Here is a 19,640-nt window from a genome sequence, read left to right as displayed (position 1 = left end):
TGCCGTGGCCCATGCGATGGCCTGGTAAGCGGTAGACTGGAATCGCAAAGTGCCGCATAATCCGCGTCTACAAAGTGCCACAACTCAGACTCTGCCCCTATACTGTTTGTTTTTAGCATGCGATGACTTGTGCCGTACCCGTATCTTGTCTGCCGTCCATTTGAATCCAACACCCACCGCCTCTTGCGCCGCTGTAGTTGCATCGGAGGTGTCGCGAGCTCCGCAACCCACCATCATCATTCCCGCCATGGCTGCGGCAACGCCATCAGAAGGCAAAGGCCAGACCACAACGGGCGACCATGAATTGGAAAACATGGCGGACAAGAAGCCGACGCTGCCGGTGGAGGAGGACCTGATGCAGTTGGCGCGCCTGGGCGAAATCGGGGCCATCCAAAAGCTTTTCGACAGCGGCAAGTATGATGCGACATACAAGGACGAGCAGGGCATAACACCGCTTCATGTGCGTATAGTATATCAAAAAGCAGGTCAAGTAGAAGAGTCGGAGCTGACAGCTTGATAGTGGGCCGCCATCAACAACCACTACGCCCTCTGCCACTACCTCATCCAAGCCGGCGCACCCATCAACGCAAAGGGCGGCGATGCCGTCGCAACGCCCGTCCTATGGGCAGCCAAGCGCTGCAACTACTACGTCGTCAACCTCCTTCTCGATCACGGCGCCGACCCGCTCCTCACCGACGACCAAGGCTTCAATCTCTTGCACAGCGCGACCCTCGACGGCAACGTCTATCAGATTGTCCTGCTTCTACACCAAGACATACCTGTTGATATACCAGACTCACAGAGCCATACACCTCTGATGTGGGCTGCATACAAAGGCTATCCGTCTTGCGTCGATCTGTTTCTCCGATGGGGCGCAAACGTATACGCGACAGATGACCAGGGCTTCACAGCATTGCACTGGGCCCTCGTAAAGGGTAGTCAAGGATCGATCCAGAAATTGCTCGAATACGGGGCGGACCGGTTTGCTAAGAACAATGATGGGAAGACGCCAGAAGTCACAGCACAGGAAATGAGCACAACTCGTCAATGGCACCGTGCCCTTTCAGAGGCTGGCTTCGATCGCAATGGGAATCCGAGGCAGTTCCCTGTGCCTGGTGTAAAGGATGCAAGGTGGTTTTTAAATCGCTTCATCTTCTTCTGGCCATCTGTCATACTCTTTGTTGCGCTGTTCTTGGTCAGCCACTACCCTGCCTTTATTGGCATACCCCTAGCATTGATTGGTTCATATGGTATGCAATGGGGCGTGCAGAAGCTATTGAAATGGGCACCCTCGAATATGAGAAGCATACATCATACTGTGAGTCACATCTAAAATCATACCTGATCAGTTGCTTACAAATGGGAAGCCCTTCTTGGCCGGTATCTTTGCTGCCACGTTATTCTGGGTTGGGTTTCGTTGGATTACGACAGTTCTCCCATGTAAGTTGCATCGTTACCGCAAGTAGTATTCATCCGGCTAATGGTAAAAGGGACAATACGGACTAATTTCTTCCTCAACCTGTTATTCGCGACCTTTTACGGTCTCACGGCGTATTTTTACTTCTTCACCATGACTAGTGATCCTGGCTTTGTGCCCAAGTCGGCGAGCAGGAGCGCTTCCAAGGCCGTTATCGATGAGCTTATGGAGCTTCGACAATTTGATGAGCACCATTTCTGCGTGAACTGTATGGTGCGAAAGCCTTTGCGTAGTAAGCATTGCAAGCGATGCGAGCGCTGTGTTGCAAAAAGTGATCAGTGAGTACTGGAGCTGGGCATGCGTAAGATTGAGCTAACGGTCATAGCCACTGTCCATGGGTGAACAATTGTGTCGCGAACAACAATCATCGGCACTTTGTGTTGTACATTCTGTCACTGGAAACGGGCATTATTTTTTTCATCAGATTAGTGCTTGCTTGTAGGTGGACCCTGTCTGGGCAGTTGGGGACGTCGCTAATGTATGCAGACTTGGAGATTCGCGAAGCGCCCAAAGCCTTTGCAGAGTGCGTCATCATCTCGCCAGAACTATGCAAAGTTTTGAACAAGGACCCATTTACGATTGTGCTCTCGATATGGGCGGCTTTCCAGTTGACATGGGTCACCATGTTGCTGTGTGTCCAGCTTCTCCAGATTGCGCGTAATCTTACCACGTACGAAAGCATGCGTGGACACCTCCATAACCACACGACTGCCGATGCTGTCAACTCGTTTGTCACGACTGGCGACACTAGTCAAGAGGTATCCGGTGGCGGCAACGCACCAACAAACGGCTTTGGGTCTGGCCAAGATACTGGCGACGTACCGCGCCGTCCCGAACCTAAAGCGTCTATTCTGGATCAATGGAAGCGTCTCCTTGGCATTGACACTTTTGTCACGATTGCGCTGCAGGGGAGTCAGGGCGGGCAGACACGCCGGCAACGACAAGTCAACCCTTTCTCCAGGGGCATTGCTACAAACTGCAAGGATTTCTGGTGCGATGCGAGTCCACTGTTTGGATCCAAAGAGAGCGGGTACGCGAGGTTGGGTGGGGAGAGGGTGGATTACACACGGCTATATGAAGTACCCAAGATGAAGTATCAACGGAGTGGCGGAGGAGAGGCGGGTAGGTACGAGAGTGTGGCTGGGGACGAAGAAGCATGATATGTATGTTTGATGAAGCTGTGATGTTAATGACTACCCATAGAAGAGAGAGAGAGAGGGAGGAAGAGAAAGAGATGCAACGTCTAGCACATGTTTACTACCAGTAGTTCTTACACCAGCGTGTTCTTTAGGTTTCTTGGCCTCGGCTACTAAAGTGTTGCCGACATGACCATTTCAGCCACACACCGGAATGTCAAAAGCCGAGGATGCAGCGAGGAAACTCCCCGCGCATGTCAAAACGGCGTGGGTCGCGCGCACATGCGCAACGCTCCACAGCTTTGCGCTCTCGTTGATGCCACTCTGCGCAAACTCTTCTTCGTGCCATGGTCCAGACACTGCATACTCGCACTGGCCGCTCTTTTTCTTGACCTCACTCTCTTTCCCTGCAGGCAACCAGGCTCTGCGTGCACGCAATGTGCAAGATGACATCATGCGAGGCCCTGCGCGGGCTGAAGACACTTTCGCGATGCGCTGGTCCGATGCCGAGACGGGTTGTGGTCGGACGACAACTCACAGGCGGTAGTGGTAGTGTTGGTGGTGGGACGAGTAGGGCGATATGTACACGGTGCTTGAGGGGTGGGCAAATGAGGAACACGACGGCAGGATCGCTACTTGCACCGGCGGGCCGTAGATGGTATGCGCAGGCGGCAGCGGCAGCGGCACGAGAGTGTATTGGCAGCAAACGTCCCAAGCTTTGGAGCAAAGGCTAATTCTGACAGTCTCACCCGAAGACATGGAGAGGCACCACGGCCCTATGGCAGAGTATGATGCGCGCGTCGAGTGCGGCCGGTTGCGAGACGATGAACACCAGCGAAATATTATCAGAAACCTGCAAGACCTGCACGACATGTTGACAAACTACACACAACCTCCGGTTCAGCAACCTACCGTTGATTCTCTCCAGCCACCCAAGAAGGGAGGATTATTCTCTTTTCTCTCCATGTCCAAGCCCACCGGATCGTCACTGCCACCAATACCCGACTCGCTACCCAAGGGCATTTACATGTTTGGGGATGTAGGCAGCGGAAAGACGATGATGATGGATCTGTTCTACGACACACTACCGGCCAACATTACTAGGAAGACGAGGATCCACTTTCATGACTTTATGCAGAGTGTGCACCGGGACCTGCACAAGATGAAGATGACGCACGGCAATGACATTGATGGGATACCGTTTGTGGCAGCTGGGATAGCCGAGCGATCGTCGGTGCTTTGCTTTGACGAATTTCAATGTACAGACGTTGCGGACGCCATGATTCTCCGACGGCTGATGGAGGGCTTGATGGCGCATGGCACTGTGATTGTGACTACGTCTAACAGGCACCCCGACGACTTGTACAAGAACGGAATCCAACGCGAGTCGTTCATTCCATGTATCAATCTCCTCAAAAGCCGGCTTACCGTGCTGAATCTTGACTCGACAACGGATTACCGCAAGATTCCGCGTCCGCCGTCCGGGGTATATCACCATCCTTTGGACGCATCTGCGCAAACCCACGTCGAGCGGTGGTTCCGATTTCTCGGCGATTTTGAGAACGATCCGCCACACCCTGCTGTGCATGAGGTTTGGGGCAGGGAGATTCATGTACCCAAGGCCAGTGGCAAGTGCGCCGTGTTCAGCTTCGACGACATTATAGGGCGTGCTACAGGCGCTGCCGACTACCTTGAGCTCACTCGGCAATATGAAGCGTTTATTGTTACTGGGGTGCCAGGAATGAACTACCGGAGTCGAGATTTGGCTAGAAGATTCATCACATTTATCGATGCAGTCTATGAATCCAGGGTGAGTGATGGCGGCTATGTGAGAAGAGAGCAAGACGTGTTGCTAACAAAATGTGCTAGGCCAAGTTGGTTATGACGACGGCGGTGCCTCTGACAGCCCTCTTCCTTGACGAAGCCGAGCTCAGCGATGCGGTAGCAGCAACGAAGAAGGCGGGAAAGCTACCTGGTTCTTCGTCTTCACCGTCATCGCAAAAGTCGCCGGCAGGCGACAAGGATGACGAAGAAGCAATTTCAGATGTAATGCGCAATCTCATGGATGACCTGGGCATGAACATGGACATGCTCAAGAACTCGTCCATTTTCAGCGGGGATGAGGAGAAGTTTGCATTTGCTCGGGCTCTGTCTAGGTTGAGCGAGATGGGTAGTCAGGAATGGGTGGACAGAGGGCTGGGGCTGGAGAAGAGGGGCGGCAAGGGGGAGATGGAGGGATGGCAGAAGGTGAGGTCGAGGTGGAGGGAAGACAGCATGTAGAACAGGAATCGAACGATGTTGTCGTATTCCAAGACGCTGAGGTATGCGCCGAGGCCTTGTTTCTTGGTTGGCAGTGTGTATGCCATGAGTCGCGGTTGAATGAGTGAGTAAGAGAGTGAATGTGTATGTATGTGAGTAGTATCAACATGCATGCGTACATACTTGGACATGTAGGTAAGTATGTGTGGAGTGTGTTGGCAAGGACAAGATGGTGGCCCGCACCCTGCCTCGTAAACGAGGGACGATGACCAGCGAGTCATGGGCATACATTGATAGATGCGCGGTGAGCCCAAGATTGGCGGCAACAGCAGGGCATGTGCAGTGCCGCCGCAACAGACCGACATGAGGCCTGATGCTTGGGCATGCGATATGACGATATGTTGTGCTTGGGAGGTGGGCCGTAAAACAACGACGTGTAGTGTAGGCGAGTGAAGGTGGAATAGGCGAGCAGTGTGGTGGATGCAATGTGAATGCAGGCTATCCAAGGGTGAAGAGCACGTGGTGAAGAGCCAGACGCGGCTCCGGCGAGCCGGGCAAGGAAGGGCAGATGGTGTGTAGAGGGGAGTGTAGTAGAACGGTCATGTTCCCAAGTTGTGGCGGTGCGTGGTCGTGTTAGGCGTGTCAAGCAGCAAGTCGGGAGGGTTGGACCCTCGGAGCAGGGAGGCTGACTGCTGTGTATGTGTAGACGGTGAGCGCAGCACCAGCCAATGGGAAGGCCGAGGGAAGCGGATCCGACATCACATGAGGTTTGGTAGTGCGTCATTGTGCCGCTCCTTCGCAACGCCAGCCGCGATACCCCCATTTCTTAGCCTTCTTAGCCTTCTCCAACCCGCCTTTGCCTCTCAGCAATCCGACCACATGCCTGTTCTGCCCTCTCCAACATGGACATGGACTCCCCACACGTCCGTCACCTGTTCTTATCGCGCCTCCCCACCATCCTGGAGCCCAATGCCCGTCCATGGCTCGCCATCGAATCGGACCCATGTGTGTGTGGGGAAAAAAAGGTCCGCGTGAGACGCGTGCTCTGTAAACTAACCTTGGGTCAGACCATATAGTCCGTCTGCCCAGTTGCTTTTTTTTTGGTTCTTCTTCTTCTTGCTCTGTAGACTCCCTTTGCTCCTCACTGTGCATTCTGGCCTGCCATGGTCAAGTTTACTCCCTGGCGCAAGACGCAATCAGTCGAGCAAAACGGCGCCACTTCCACAGCCGTGGCCACACAGGAAAGTGATGCGCCGCGACGTAGATGGAATCTGGGCATATTGAGCGACCCCGAAACTGACGAAGTGCCTGGTATGCCTCTGCTGCGCAATTCTCGGTGCGCCAGAATCCATCTAACATGATTCAATCTGTAGGCTCCGTCATCCTCCTTTCGCGCGTCCACAACCGCAATGAGCCACTGGGTCTCCAGCACGCCCACGCCCGCACCTCGACCTCATCCCTGCCTACCACACAACGCCCACAGCCCCACCGCACAGTCTCACACGGCTCCCGCCACTCCTCGCGCTCACGCCGCCCAGAGAAGAAGCGTACCAAGGATGGCCGCTTCATCCTCGAACCCCAGCCCGAGGACTCGGCAAACGACCCTCTCAACTGGAACCAAGTACGACGAGACCTTGCCCTGCTCTCCCTCGGCTTTTACTGCATGATCGGAGGAGGCATGACGCCCTTGCTCGCAGCTGGCTTCAACGACGTGGCCGAGACGTACGACGTGACGATACCACAGGTCGCTCTGACAACCGGCCTGTACATGTTAGGCCTCGGTCTGGGCAGCGTTGTTGCCTCACCCACCGCCATCTTGTACGGAAAGAGACCCGTCTATTTGGGCGCCATCATTCTCTTCACCCTGTCTTCAATCTGGTGTGCCCTGTCGCCCAATTATGCCTCGCTGGTCGTCGCTCGCATTGTCCAGGGCTTCGCTGTCTCTCCCGTCGAATGTCTGCCTAGTGCCACCATCGCCGAGATCTTCTTCCTCCACGAGCGAGCCTACCGCCTTGGCATATACACTTTGCTGCTGCTTGGTGGAAAGAACTTGATTCCACTAGTCAGCGCCGCCATTGTACAATCGCTAGGATGGAGATGGGTCTTCTGGATTACGTCCATCATTGTCGGCTTCTGCTTCTTCCTCATCTTTTTCTTTGTGCCCGAGACTTTCTGGGACAGAGCACCAAAACCCCACAAAAGGCATACGCGTGCCCGCAGCCAGAGCCCTGGTAAACACCATAGCCATTTTCACCTACCCAACTTGCACCACAAGAAGGCCGCAGAAACCCCTCAAGGACAGCAGACAGCTTCGGTGGCGGCCACACCGCAGGTCCATTCCCCTATGGCATCGCCACTAGCGTCACCTACGGAGCACCCGGTCAAGCGAAACAAGAATGTGCATGTCGGATTCGCCGACCCGGAACCCGCTGAGAAGACACACAATGTGAGTGTAGTCGACGAAAGCACACGCCAAGCCAGCGCTCCGCCAACACCCCGTTCCCAAATCAGCGTCCATTCTACTCCCAAAGACACACAAGGTCACGACTATTTTGGCAACGTCTCTCCAGCTGTTCACGCAGATCCAGAGAAACAAGACCTTCGGGCTCAAGATGGACATGCCACCTCGGACTCCGCTCCTGATAGCGATCAGATTTCGGAACAATATTCTATCCACTACACCGACTACTATCGTGATGCGCCACCAAAATCATATCGCGATTCCCTCAAGCCATGGAACGGCCGTCTTGCCAAGGACAAATGGCTTCGTGTAGCCATCCGACCCTTCATTCTCTTTGCCTACCCCGCGGTTCTCTGGTCCTCGCTCGTATACGCGCTCGCAGTCGGCTGGCTCATTGTCTTGTCCGAATCAGTAGCACACATCTATCGGGATACCTCGTACAACTTCACTCCACTTCAAGTTGGTCTTGTCTACATCTCGCCTTTTATCGGTGGTGTCCTTGGCACAGCGGTGGCGGGTCGAGTTTCTGATTTGGTCGTGCGTTTCATGGCTCGCAAAAATGACGGCGTGTACGAGCCGGAATTCCGTCTCCTCATGGCCGTTCCCATTGCCATCAGTACTGTGATCGGACTCATGGGTTTTGGCTGGAGCGCCGAAGAGAAGGACAAGTGGATTGTACCAACCGTTTTCTTCGGTGTCATCAGTTTCGGCTGCTCGCTGGCTAGTACTACTGCTATTACTTTTGTTGTTGACAGTTATCGCATGTATGCGGGTGAAGCACTCGTCACCCTCAACTTTTCAAAGAGTAAGTCATGGCCTTTTCCTCTATTGCCCGACACAGCATGATCTTTGACAGACACTAATGTATTTCTCAGACGTTCTGCATGGTTTCATCTTTTCACTCTTTTTCCCGCACTGGCTTGAGTCTAGCGGGAGCAAAAATACCTTTTTGGCCATTGGAGGTATCCAACTTGGCTGCATGCTCTTTTCAATTCCCATGTACATATACGGCAAGAGAGCCAGAATGTGGACTGTGAGAAAGAATTTGATGGAAAAGTTCTAGAAGAACTTGGTATACGATCATAGCATTAATAGATTTCACGACGTCAAGTCTCTTTTTACCAACCTTTATAGCTCAATTGGTTTCTTGTGACTGGTCGAAACAATATGCTAGACGAGGTCATCCTTTGCTGGAGATTACTTGTCAAGTGGCGTTGAATAGACGCAACTATTGCCGGATGTAAGATTTCTAGGAACATTTCTTATCGTAGTCGCTCCAACTAGCATCTTTTCTATTTTTAGGAGGTTAGTGCGTAAGGTATCAATCCCCTCCCAGCAAAAGAATCTAATACGCTTTATGCTAAAGAGGTCAGTCCAACTTGAGCTATAGCTTTTATTCGCAACAAGAAGTTATATTCAATATTGTATGTTGGTATGAACACGAGTATCCAAGGTAAAAGGCACGAAGAAGAACCAAAGTCGTTGCCGAGGGACATAGGAGTAAAGGGCGGATTCCCTTGTAGTACCATATGTACGGAATAAATCTGCATATCTGTCATGCACGTCAGTAATCGTGTAATCGTCGCTATAACTAAGAGTTTCAGTTCGAGAGCCAAGTGAAGGAAGGTGTGAGTGCTGTTTACTAACCTCTTTTGTGACTAGGATTTATTGAATAAATAATGTGACATCCCTCTCGAGTTCGGTACCACTAAAGCTTAACCTATTCAAAAGGCGAAACCCCTTTATCAAGAATGTACTTATGTATCCCTGTAACTCAAGGGATAAATCGTTTTCGTTAGTGCTACGCTTCTTGTCTTCCTATCGGTATGGCTTGCCTTACAGGACTTTGTCCTCAATGCGTTGAGAAATGACGTCTTTGTTCTTCTTCTGACTTGTAAAGTCTTCTGTCAAGGACACCATTTGACTAAGCCCATAAGACATGTCACCACCCCTATCCTAACATCGAACAAGGGCGATAACATGCGAGTTCTACAATGATTCAATAGCATCCAGAAAGAGGCAAAGACATGTATTCGTTAGCTGCACGCAACCATTTCTCGAAGAAAACATCAAATACATTAACTAAAGACCCGAAATTACATTTTCCATACATGATGGTCAAGCTCTTCACACCTTCGCCATTTGGCATATCGCGTTTCTCGCTCATCGCATCGCTAAAGCTGATTTTCCTCAAGACCCTCCAGTAAAGTTTTCAATTTCACTTTTTCCGGATCTTCATCATCCGCCACTTTGCCTGATAGGGGCCAATGGCTTTGAGAATGCTCCGCCACCAGCAACTGTTCCGATTTGCTCATGCCCGCTGCTTTCACATGTGTGCAAACCAACTGCAGGTCCTGAGGACTCATTGCGCTCTGCAGCTGAACTGCCAGGAGTGTAGTATTATGGTAGTGGTGACTTTGGGTAGCTAGACCTTGCGCTGAGAGAATCAGGAGCGAACGGTAGCCTGCTAGAGTACGAGAATCAATGCTTGATCCTGCCTTGAGTTCGTCAATGATAGTGTTGCCAATTATTGTCAATGTAAAAGCAACCCAGGGATCGCAAGACTCAAACCCGTGCCGTGCATAGTATATGCAACAGGCTGTCTCAAGTATGACGCGGGCTTCATGGAGAAATGATTGGGGGCCACTTTCTGGCCACAGGGCCGCCGCCTTGGATTTTTCCACACTTTCCGCCTTCACAATCAATTGTGCTATAGACTTCACGATTTGCCAGTATTGCACACTGCACACAGAATTAGCGCTATAGCCATGTTACGGCTATAGGTGGGATTCTTGGTAATGGCCATGTCGCACTGGGGCAGTATCAGATCAAGGAAAACAAGGCGAAGCCACGTACTGTAACATCAGGTGAGATGGTAGCGCAACTTTCTCTGGCTGGAATATCTCAGGCAATAGAGTCCTCCATTGATCGAGCTTCTTTTTGATCGCAGCAAGCTCATTGAGAGTAAGCATCTGTGCTGAGGACTTTCCAAACGTAAGCAGCCCTATATCGTTTGTGATCTTGTGTAGAGCTGTCTCAGAATAAAATTTGCATCCAATCAGCAATGGCATCGGTTGTGAGCCTCGAGGATACTGGACATAAACTTCTCCATACCAGGTAGGATGCAGTCTCGGGTTCAGCAAGGCTATTTGCGGGGGTTGGCTGAAGTATGGCGGACGAAAGAAGTAACAGTCGAACATGGCCTGCCAAGAAAAGACCGCCCAGGCTGTGTAGAGACTAGCTTTCTCCATCTTTGTACCAGCTCCCTACTCTCCAACTCCAAACAATCCAAGATCTTGGCTCATTTCACAAGCCCGTCTCGCATATATCGTCCCGATCTCGTCTAAGCCGTTGTTTGTCGTATTCTAGCTGAGTATGAGCGCCGCCTGTATGGTCGGGATCTTGCTCCTGCCCGGCAACGATTCAAAATCCCACGATCGTCTTGCTTCGGCCATGAATCTATATGTCAGAGACTCTGGCAACCATACCTTGGAATGGTCTGGAATAGTAGAGCAGCTTTGCTACCTCAAGTCAACTTTTGTACTATATACAGTATGGTATACTGGTTCATACGCAAGCATTGGCAAGCATAGCGTTGACCAGCAATGGCGAGCAAAATGTAGCCCGGCCCGCAGCCATGTCTTCCAAGAATAAATCCTTGTGTATGAAAGGACCGCAAGGATGAGGGTAACAAAAGTAGGAGGAAATGAGCCTTCTGAACAAGTGATCATCGGAGATGACCCTGGCCTATGGTGCTGCGGTGACCTTTTCCATCAATGGTTCAACCATTTGCGCAGTGTGGTACGGCATCTCGTACGCGCTATGATGAATGTCATTGTCTACTACACGCCGGTTATCTTTTTTGACACCTTGAACTTCGGTTTCCTGACTCGAATTCTCGCTACCACTGGTTGAACGTGGAAACAAGGACCTATGGTACAAGGATTCCAGATACGGGTTGCCTCCGATGTAGAGGTGGTATGGCATCTCGGTCACCAAGGGGAATTCATATCGACGAGTAGTCTCTGGTGTCAATGAGAGTTGCACGAGCAGATTGCCATCCCTCACGTAGCTTACTATTGTTGCGGCATCCATACCCGCTTTTAGGCGACGGATAATCTCGGCAACATCTTGCTCTGGCATACTCCTAATCATTCCGATAAGCTCCTCATGTGAAGATTCCTGCTTTTGCAGTTGAGCATATCTTTGCCTGATCTAACGCGTCTCTGTATGAGTGTACTGGCAGATTGTTGAACGCCGTATACAAGCACTGCATGTCGGCGTCCTGCCATCGCACTACAATACTGTTAGCTCTGGAGCGGATGGCTTGCAGGCTATGACGAGCGGTGGACCTTTGTTTTAGATTTACGGCAACTCTGACATGCTGCCGACGCTTTCTGCTTTGTTGAAGGCGTGGCTGTGGGTCAGCTTCTCTGATACCCTTCGGCTGCTGGCAGGAGTGGCCGTAGAGGGGGCATTGCGCCTACATCAACTGTGTGCAGGTAATAGAAATCCCCAGGGAACTACCCGAATGAGTAACTAGCGTTAGTTTGATGAACAGGTGTATAGGGGAGTACAGGATCAATAGTCTGGGCAGCGCGCGAAAAAAAGTAAGCCGTTGTCTTGCTTCTGTTGCCAGGCTTGGCGGTGACGGACGAACCTCCCGACCAATCAGCGCCAGTTCGGATAAGATATTCCGCGGATTCCCAAAGTTATTAATACTTGATGCGCCCCAGCATAATCTTGGCAGCGATTTGAATGATACAATCGAGGCCTTCAACATAGTCCACCAACGGTACGTAAGGACACGTAGAAGTAACTGTAGGCTTTGAACGCTTGATTTGCAGTACGTAGCTTGCCTCTCGAGCTATGTTTGGTAAAGCTTCAATTCAAAACTTATTGTTAAAAAAAAAGCGTGGCATAAAAATGATGAACTCTCATTATATTAATATATCTATGGTTCATAACTTTCTAGGACGTGATCTTGTCGAGGTCGGCGGTGGCGGTACCAATCTGGTCGAGCACGGTGGGAATAGGACCGTTCAAGCGAATGCGGAAATCACCAGTGTGGGTGACCCTGGTATCATGTCAGTAACTTCGTATCAAATTTTGAACACTTGATTCTAACGTACCCATCAACGGTGTGGTGCAAGCGAATCATGCGGCCTTGTGCCTCGAAAATGTCGAAAGTCCACTCAGGGTTATCGCATTTGTTACCCAGTGAGTCGACGGTGTAGTGATCAGCTGCGCAGCTCACTCCATCAACAGAAAGTTGAAAGGAGATCTGGGGGTAGCCATTGACGCCGACGTAGACAAAGTTGGAGATAGTGACGGTCTCAACGGCGGCGGCAGCGAAGCCGAAAAGGGTGGCGGCGGCGAGAAACTTCATCGTGTGATTTGAGCGAGTGTGGATTGAATTAGGGTTATGATTAGAGTTGACAAGCTGTTGTATGGTAATGAGCTCCAAGGTGACCACCAATCCTTATATACGCAATTCTATGGACGTGCACATCATGTATGTGGTAATAGCAAGTCGGCCCTAATAGTATATTTTTAGTGACTGATGGACAGCGGACCAGTGCTCTTCGTGGCTAATGACTCGATCATTGAAACGTCCGGCTCCTGGTGGCCCGTGTGCACATAAGAAGATCAGGCTTGCTTGCTAAGGAGAATTCGAATGATGTCAGCCTATTGCCACTGCAGCGTTACATATTCCAAACCCACCAATAAGTTTTACGAATATCTTCTCCACTCAAAGCCTAAAATCGGTAGTTTGACAGCCCGGCTGGCGGTGCTGAAGGGGGTGCAGCTTGAGCTCAGCATCACCAGTCGGGCTATCAAAACTACTAATTGAAGGCGTACCTTTAGCACGCACTCTTTACTTCTAGCAGCTCCTATAGAGAGTAGCTTTTTTATTCCTTTTCATTACTCTTTTCCTACCTTTTCTAGCTACTCCAACTAGTTTTTGAGCTTATATACTTGCTTATATTCTAGCTTCCTTTTTAGATAGGATTTTAGTATTCGTTACGTGACTAGCGCTATCCGAAAATGTAGATTCCTGATATCTTACTATACTCATTGGCATTAAGCTTTTTAGAGCTGATTAAATCGCGTTTCTTCCTCGTACGAAGCCCCCTCCAGGACCGATTATGATATGCAGCTAAAGCTGCAATTAAGCCCACCAAGCCGTCGATCAATACGCAGTGGGACCGAGACTAACGCCAAACGAGCGGCAGGCTAACCAAGAGCAGTCACACCGTTTTTTTGCCCGTGAACGCATTGAGCAACATCCGGCAGAACACGAAGTAATACCCGAGATTCATGCATCGCTATCGTATTCCATCGTAACAATAAACTCGATCACACCTTGATCAAATATGCCAGCAGTTTACACACGGAATAATCTAGCTCGCGGTAAAACCCCCGGATGAGACTAAAATCCTAACAGCGTGTGTTGCTCCGACCCATCCCGATGAAGTCGAATGCGCACTTAGTGGTATATACTCATTTCCTGTATTTTTGCGAGCAACTCTGTAAAAGCTATAACTAGTATAAACATAGTTAATGATTATCGCTACTGCAGTCTTTACTCGAGTTGCCTTGCTGGTGGTGTAGTATAGTCCTTGGAAGGACAATGCTTTTCAAGCTGCAAAGATTCATAACTAAGAGAATACTACTTCATCACCTGAAATGCTCCTTATGTCAATTCGCGATACTATGATCTTCGTTTCGACAAAGCCTGATACTTCCGTAGAGGAGTGGTCAAAGCAGATAAAGTGGCTCATTAACAAGAATGATTCATTGTCTTTTGAGCTCTACACAAGCTCGAACGTATGCCGTGCCGGTCAAAGAGACTTACAAGCGACAACCAGTCGACCACTGATTGTCTAGTGCGTCGGAAATTATCAAGTGGGATCTGCTACGATATGTGGACAATATTGCTGGTTGCCTCATCGTGGAACATATGATCAGCCGTCTGGTTTAAGAGGCTCGTCGTTCTGTTGTTGCTTTGACGGAACTCTTCTGGGTACTGCTGCATTGAGCATCGCGAGGTAAGACATTGAATATGCTCGGCTGCCTGTGCGATTGCGAGAGACATATTGTCCAGCGCCGCCGTTAGCTCATCAACGCTACCATCTATGCCTTTTCTGTTAGCCTAGTCTTCAAGCTTCTTGCGCAGCAAAGTGTGTGCAATACGTGGTAGTATTCCAATGGGAATAGGTCATAACGTCCAGAGAGTGCATCATCGAGTGTTGCTGGTTCTCTGTGGGTGATGTCCCAGAACCTATTTAGAGTGCCATTAGCGCAATTACAGAGCCTTCATAGCGGTAGATCACGGTCAGTAGCAGATGGAGAAGCATTGTGAAAGCTCATATACAGTCAGGAACATAGCCAGATGTTCCGTAGCGTGCTTCATGTTGCAAACGTACTACTTCTTTGTTAGCATGGAGCCCATCGCCCTTGCACAGGCACAGAGTGTCAAGGTACCCAGTCGAATTTGACCTCAAGGAGCATTTCCTAGAGGACCTCTTCATGGAAACACTCTTTCGAGTACCAGCGTGATGCCATGACATTATAGCGACAGCCTGCCTCCTGTGCCTCATGCCAGTCACGACCGCACGTCAGGTCGCTCTCTTCAGATCCAAGTATTGTCGTTCAATTCCACGCTGATATGCCTTGACGATGTTTGATAGGCGGAATATCTGAAGGAGTTTGTCGACTAATCGTTCTGTATTGTTGAAGGACAAGTATGCAAGTATATGTGGCAACTACACCAAAGAGAAGACCACCAATGAAGCAGATGATGTACTGGCGTCTAGGGTATCTGCGTCGTCCTAGCTCTTTGGTTGCTGACTGAAGTGATTCAACCGTCTCGGGTTCATTATCATGGTTAGATACAGGTAAATAGGCATAGTGATACTTCAGAGACATGGTGTAAGGATAGTAACCTTGCTAATAGCAGATAACCTTCTAGAAGAGTTGTATAGATGTATCGAGATAATGTGTTGCTGAATTTGAAAAAACTAAAAGTTAAAAGCTACGTCGAGGATCAAGGAACCTCAATAAGATTCAATCGAGATGTAGGGCATTCGGTTAACCCTGAACTTCGCCGCGAACCTGACCCCGAACTTGGCATCTGCGCCGCATCCCATTAAGACAGCAGTTTCACACCATATACCCCTCTTTTGTGCATTGATCCTCCACCAATAATACTCTACTCTCTCCGTATCTGCTATGGCTAAGCATGGGATGGATTAGCAAGATCTAACGGATACATCGGTTGCGCATCTTGTGTAGCATCGGGTTTGTAATAGCTAGCCTTCTCCTGCCTAAAAAGCAATAATTTCAAGCATATCATATATTAGTATTGTGTTGGAACCTCGTAACTATGCCGGTTGTGTGACACATGACCAATTGGAGGTATTCAGTGAGTATTCTAGAGGCGCGGCGTGGAGAGTGAGTTCACTGTGCCTCTATAGATCATGCGGCAATGAATAATTGCTCCACCTACTTCGGTAAGGCAGGGCTCGGTCTTCATGGCCGAGTTTCAACATTATTAGTGCTACTTTTGGCTGAAAGACGTATATAATCTACGTGCTTCACCTTAAAGATTTGCTATCTCAACCCACAGTCTTCACTAACCACGAAAACATGCATTTCACACAACTTGCCCTCACTTTCATTGCCCTCTCTCAACTAGGAAATGCATTTGCTCTTCCCAAGACAGTACCTGATCCTGCCACTGAGGCCAAAGAAGAGCTCAAGATCGAGGCTCGTCAAGGATTGGTTGTGTCTGGCGTACGACTACTCCTTCTGTTACCACGAGACATCTACTAATATATCTGGTCCTGCAACAGAAGTGCAACTCAGGCTCTCAAATTTGTCGTTGTGTTTGGAATGGCGCAAATCGTAAAGTTAGATGTGTAGACTAGTCTCGTGTGAGTTCTAAAATAATTATTATGTGTACATATGGCTTATGACCTCAGTGCACTAGCAATTATCTCCCAAACTCGTGCGAGTGTGACTTTACAGCTAAAACTTGGATCGCGTACTGTCATTGAGACTTCTATATGTGGAGCAAGGGGGCGTAGCGGAGGCAAGGTAGCTACAGATGCTCATCCGCTTTGCACCAACTTTCAACCCCTAGATTGGATCACATCTAGCTTTTAGCACATGTCTCAAATTTGATCTGACATGATGTTTATTCTAACATGATATATGTAAATATGTTACAACAATCCCCCTAGAAAAAGACTTCGCCTTAGTTGAAACTGAGGAAGTTCGGGGAAGCATTAGAATTTAGCGATGACGATTATGACGTAGGATTTGTTGCCTATCTCCATGTTATGTGACGTAATCGTGCAACTTCAAAGTAATCAAAGTCCATGCCTGATGCATAAGAGAAACTAGTATCGGCGTGTTGGTGACTGTGAGTACTCTTCGTATCCTCATTTTTTACGATGATTTCAAACTACTATATCAATTTGGGTCCATTAGGTCATGTTACCCCTGAGATTTGTACAGTTACGGTCTTGCGTGGCCACACACAAATCCATATCGAAGTCAAGATCTCGCACGTGAAGGACACAAGCTTTGGTCAGGATCTTCTGCAACGTCTACAATTGTGGAAACAACAGTCATGGGGTAGGGTCAGAGATCAGCCAATATTCGGCCTGATCTTGCAACACTGTCTGCCTCTCGTCGAAAGTTTGGCACCGCACGTCTCACTCCAAAAACTCAGCCTTGAATCGTTTGTTCACTCACCTACATACAATCTACGGCTTACGAGCGAACGCACGCATGGCGGCATACATATCGAGGGGCAGAATGATGTACAGCACATACCAGCTTTCTTTACTTCTCCTGCGCGCGCCGCCGACCTCCCTGATCTACACAAGACAATTCCTCGCTTTCAGGCACGCGACATCAATATAGCACCCATCTTAAACGGCGAAAAGAATATCGACGCTATCCACGGAAGAGTAATAACAGCGGCCGGAACCCCAATGTTCTTCAAACCGCGCCAGGAAATGCGAGAAATAGAATTCGAACGCGAGCTGTGTATCCTATCACGTATCTACGAAGCGGGTCTAACGACTAAACTTCGCGTCCCCAAGCTGGAAGGTCTAGTTATATCAGCCGATGAGGAAATAGTAGGCTTGCTGATGACGATGATCACGTCATCTGCTCTCGGAACTCACGTGCAAAGTCCCGGCCTACAGGAGATGACCCATTTACATCAAAAGTGGGAGCAACAGCTTGCTGCGACTATACAAGAGCTACATTTGCACGGTATTGTGTGGGGAGATGTGCATCCTATGAATGTCGTGATAGACGAGGCAATGGATGCGTGGGCAGTTGATTTTGGCGGGACGAATAATGCGGAGTTCATCGATGCTGAGAATCGCGAGACTGTTGAAGGGGATTGGCAAGGCATGAGGAAGATATTTCAAGAGTGGTTACCGAATCCACAGAGGTTGTAGAATCACTTGTCTGCGAAAGCTGTCTATCTTTCATGTCCGAAGAGACGTATGATTACCTCATTCCGCATTTCCACTCAATCATCAAAGATAGGCCAGTCTGCCTCAACCACGTACCCGTGGGGTTTCTCTCCTTACAATCTCTTTTCCTATCTTATCTACTTAACACTGGAGAAGCAACTGAACGGAAGGAAAGATGTTTGGTTGATTTGCTACCTGCTGGCTGTGGACACCAAACTTCACCCTTGCGCCCTTCTAAGCTATGACGCCGTCAACCTTACCGAGAATATTGGAGTTACCAACGGACGAACGAGAAAGATTAGATTCGTAATATTGAATCTCTCTCACGCCTACATTACCTAGACCGCGTACTAAATATCAGATGGTCTTAAATATGTAGGAATTTCCTTTGATAGTTCTTAATTAAACGATGCTGCGCATGTATATGCGCTATCTCCTCATTTTTGAATTTCTACACCCTAAGCTTGCAGAAGTTGCGATAGCGACTATTCGAGCTACCTTATTTAAAGTTCTTAGAGAGTATTGATTAGACTAGTATTTAGGTAGAGGTTGGGTAGAGGTAGAGTTACCAAGAGTTAGGTAGGGGTAGGGTAGGGTAGCGATTATATAAGACTCTAACCCCTACCCCTACCCAACCTATATAGCCTATAAAACTCTACCTAACCTCTATCTAATCTTAGTACTAAGATTAAGTAGAGATAGAGATAAGGTTACTAAGAGTTAGGTAGAGATATATTATATAGAGTTTAGATCTATACTTCTTTTACTAGATTCTACACTAAGACTAGTAAGCTTTACACTAGTATTCTATAAAGTAATTATTTAATAATATAGTAGGGTAGAGTACTTATATAAAAGATAATAATAGATTAATAAATCTAATCTATATTACTAACGTACCTTATAGGTTCGATAGCTTTATAGATCTGCTAGCTACTTTTACTAAAACTCTACTAAACTACCTATTACCTATAGATATTATTATAATAATACTAGTTAGAGCTCTTTAATAACTTGACTTTTTTTTCTCTGTTTGCTATATAGCGTATTAGATTAATTATCTTAGAAAAGAATAGTAGACTACACCCTAACCTGCCAAAATCGGGTATTAAAAAAATAACTATAGTTAAAGTAAAAAATTAGGTAAGGGTCTAAGAGACTTACGTCTGCGAGACTCTGCTTTAAACTCTTAGAAATAGTTTAGTAATACTACTAAAATATTATAAACCTTTTAATAAGTATATAATAATAAGGTATAACTCTATTAGGTACGATAACTATAATATAGTTGCGACGAAGGTAGTAGAATAGCGAACTACGGTTACGATAAGATAATAATATAATAAACTATAGTTATAATAAGGATATATAGTGCAGCGAAGCTCTCTAATATCTATAAATTTACTATATCTTTAGTCTATCTTATTCTATCTTATCTTATCCTAACTATAGATTAATTCTAATACTATCTTAAATCTATCTATTTAAAAATATAATTCTTTTTCTAGCTATAATTCTAGTAGTTATCTCGTGCTAAGCTAAGCCTGTTAGAAAAGCTATCTATCCCTATAGAGCTCTCTTCTACTATAATAATTATTTTTTACTCTCCTCTGTCTAAGTATATACTAAGAGATCTAAAATAATATATATCTATTTAGTTAAAGTTTAATATATTTATACTAAAATAGTAGTGTAGACCTCTTCTTAATATTAGTATTAGTAGATTAGAAGATAGTTATACTACTCTAATTAACTATATAGACGCGCTTATAGTATATAAAGTAAGTATAGAGTTAATACGTTAT

General features: G+C 48.0%; 6 protein-coding genes across 6 annotated transcripts; 3 read left to right on the top strand and 3 right to left on the bottom strand.

Moving 5' to 3' along the window:
* Positions 1-247: 247 nt before the first annotated feature.
* COCVIDRAFT_108672 (hypothetical protein) lies at positions 248-4,893 on the top strand (the record flags this gene model as incomplete). The annotated part of the gene is made up of 8 exons (XM_014697566.1): positions 248-460; positions 521-1,318; positions 1,368-1,440; positions 1,491-1,755; positions 1,803-1,915; positions 1,964-2,611; positions 3,357-4,423; positions 4,483-4,893. The coding sequence occupies 8 exons, from the start codon at positions 248-250 to the stop codon at positions 4,891-4,893; spliced, it is 3,588 nt and encodes a 1,195-aa protein (XP_014553052.1).
* Positions 4,894-6,035: 1,142 nt separating this feature from the next.
* On the top strand, positions 6,036-8,396 carry COCVIDRAFT_108612 (hypothetical protein; the record flags this gene model as incomplete). Its single annotated transcript, XM_014697565.1, has 3 exons — positions 6,036-6,183; positions 6,246-8,138; positions 8,209-8,396. The coding sequence occupies 3 exons, from the start codon at positions 6,036-6,038 to the stop codon at positions 8,394-8,396; spliced, it is 2,229 nt and encodes a 742-aa protein (XP_014553051.1).
* Positions 8,397-9,507: 1,111 nt separating this feature from the next.
* On the bottom strand, positions 9,508-10,584 carry COCVIDRAFT_18968 (hypothetical protein; the record flags this gene model as incomplete). The annotated part of the gene is made up of 2 exons (XM_014697550.1): positions 9,508-10,075; positions 10,190-10,584. The coding sequence occupies 2 exons, from the start codon at positions 10,582-10,584 to the stop codon at positions 9,508-9,510; spliced, it is 963 nt and encodes a 320-aa protein (XP_014553036.1).
* Positions 10,585-10,900: 316 nt separating this feature from the next.
* Positions 10,901-11,609, bottom strand: COCVIDRAFT_40838 (hypothetical protein; the record flags this gene model as incomplete). Its single annotated transcript, XM_014697564.1, has 3 exons — positions 10,901-11,075; positions 11,139-11,477; positions 11,599-11,609. 3 exons carry the CDS (start codon positions 11,607-11,609, stop codon positions 10,901-10,903), a joined length of 525 nt encoding a protein of 174 aa, XP_014553050.1.
* Positions 11,610-12,304: 695 nt separating this feature from the next.
* COCVIDRAFT_29643 (hypothetical protein) lies at positions 12,305-12,722 on the bottom strand (the record flags this gene model as incomplete). The annotated part of the gene is made up of 2 exons (XM_014697563.1): positions 12,305-12,410; positions 12,466-12,722. 2 exons carry the CDS (start codon positions 12,720-12,722, stop codon positions 12,305-12,307), a joined length of 363 nt encoding a protein of 120 aa, XP_014553049.1.
* Positions 12,723-17,340: 4,618 nt separating this feature from the next.
* On the top strand, positions 17,341-17,817 carry COCVIDRAFT_29642 (hypothetical protein; the record flags this gene model as incomplete). The annotated part of the gene is made up of 1 exon (XM_014697562.1): positions 17,341-17,817. One exon carries the CDS (start codon positions 17,341-17,343, stop codon positions 17,815-17,817), a length of 477 nt encoding a protein of 158 aa, XP_014553048.1.
* Between the last annotated feature and the right edge of the window lie 1,823 nt (positions 17,818-19,640).

This window comes from Bipolaris victoriae (genome assembly GCF_000527765.1).
Source record: "Bipolaris victoriae FI3 unplaced genomic scaffold scaffold_95, whole genome shotgun sequence".
In the NCBI taxonomy this organism is placed as follows: Eukaryota; Fungi; Ascomycota; class Dothideomycetes; order Pleosporales; family Pleosporaceae; genus Bipolaris; species Bipolaris victoriae.
Note: the sequence above shows the minus strand (reverse complement) of the source record. Positions and strands in the feature narration are given on the sequence as shown.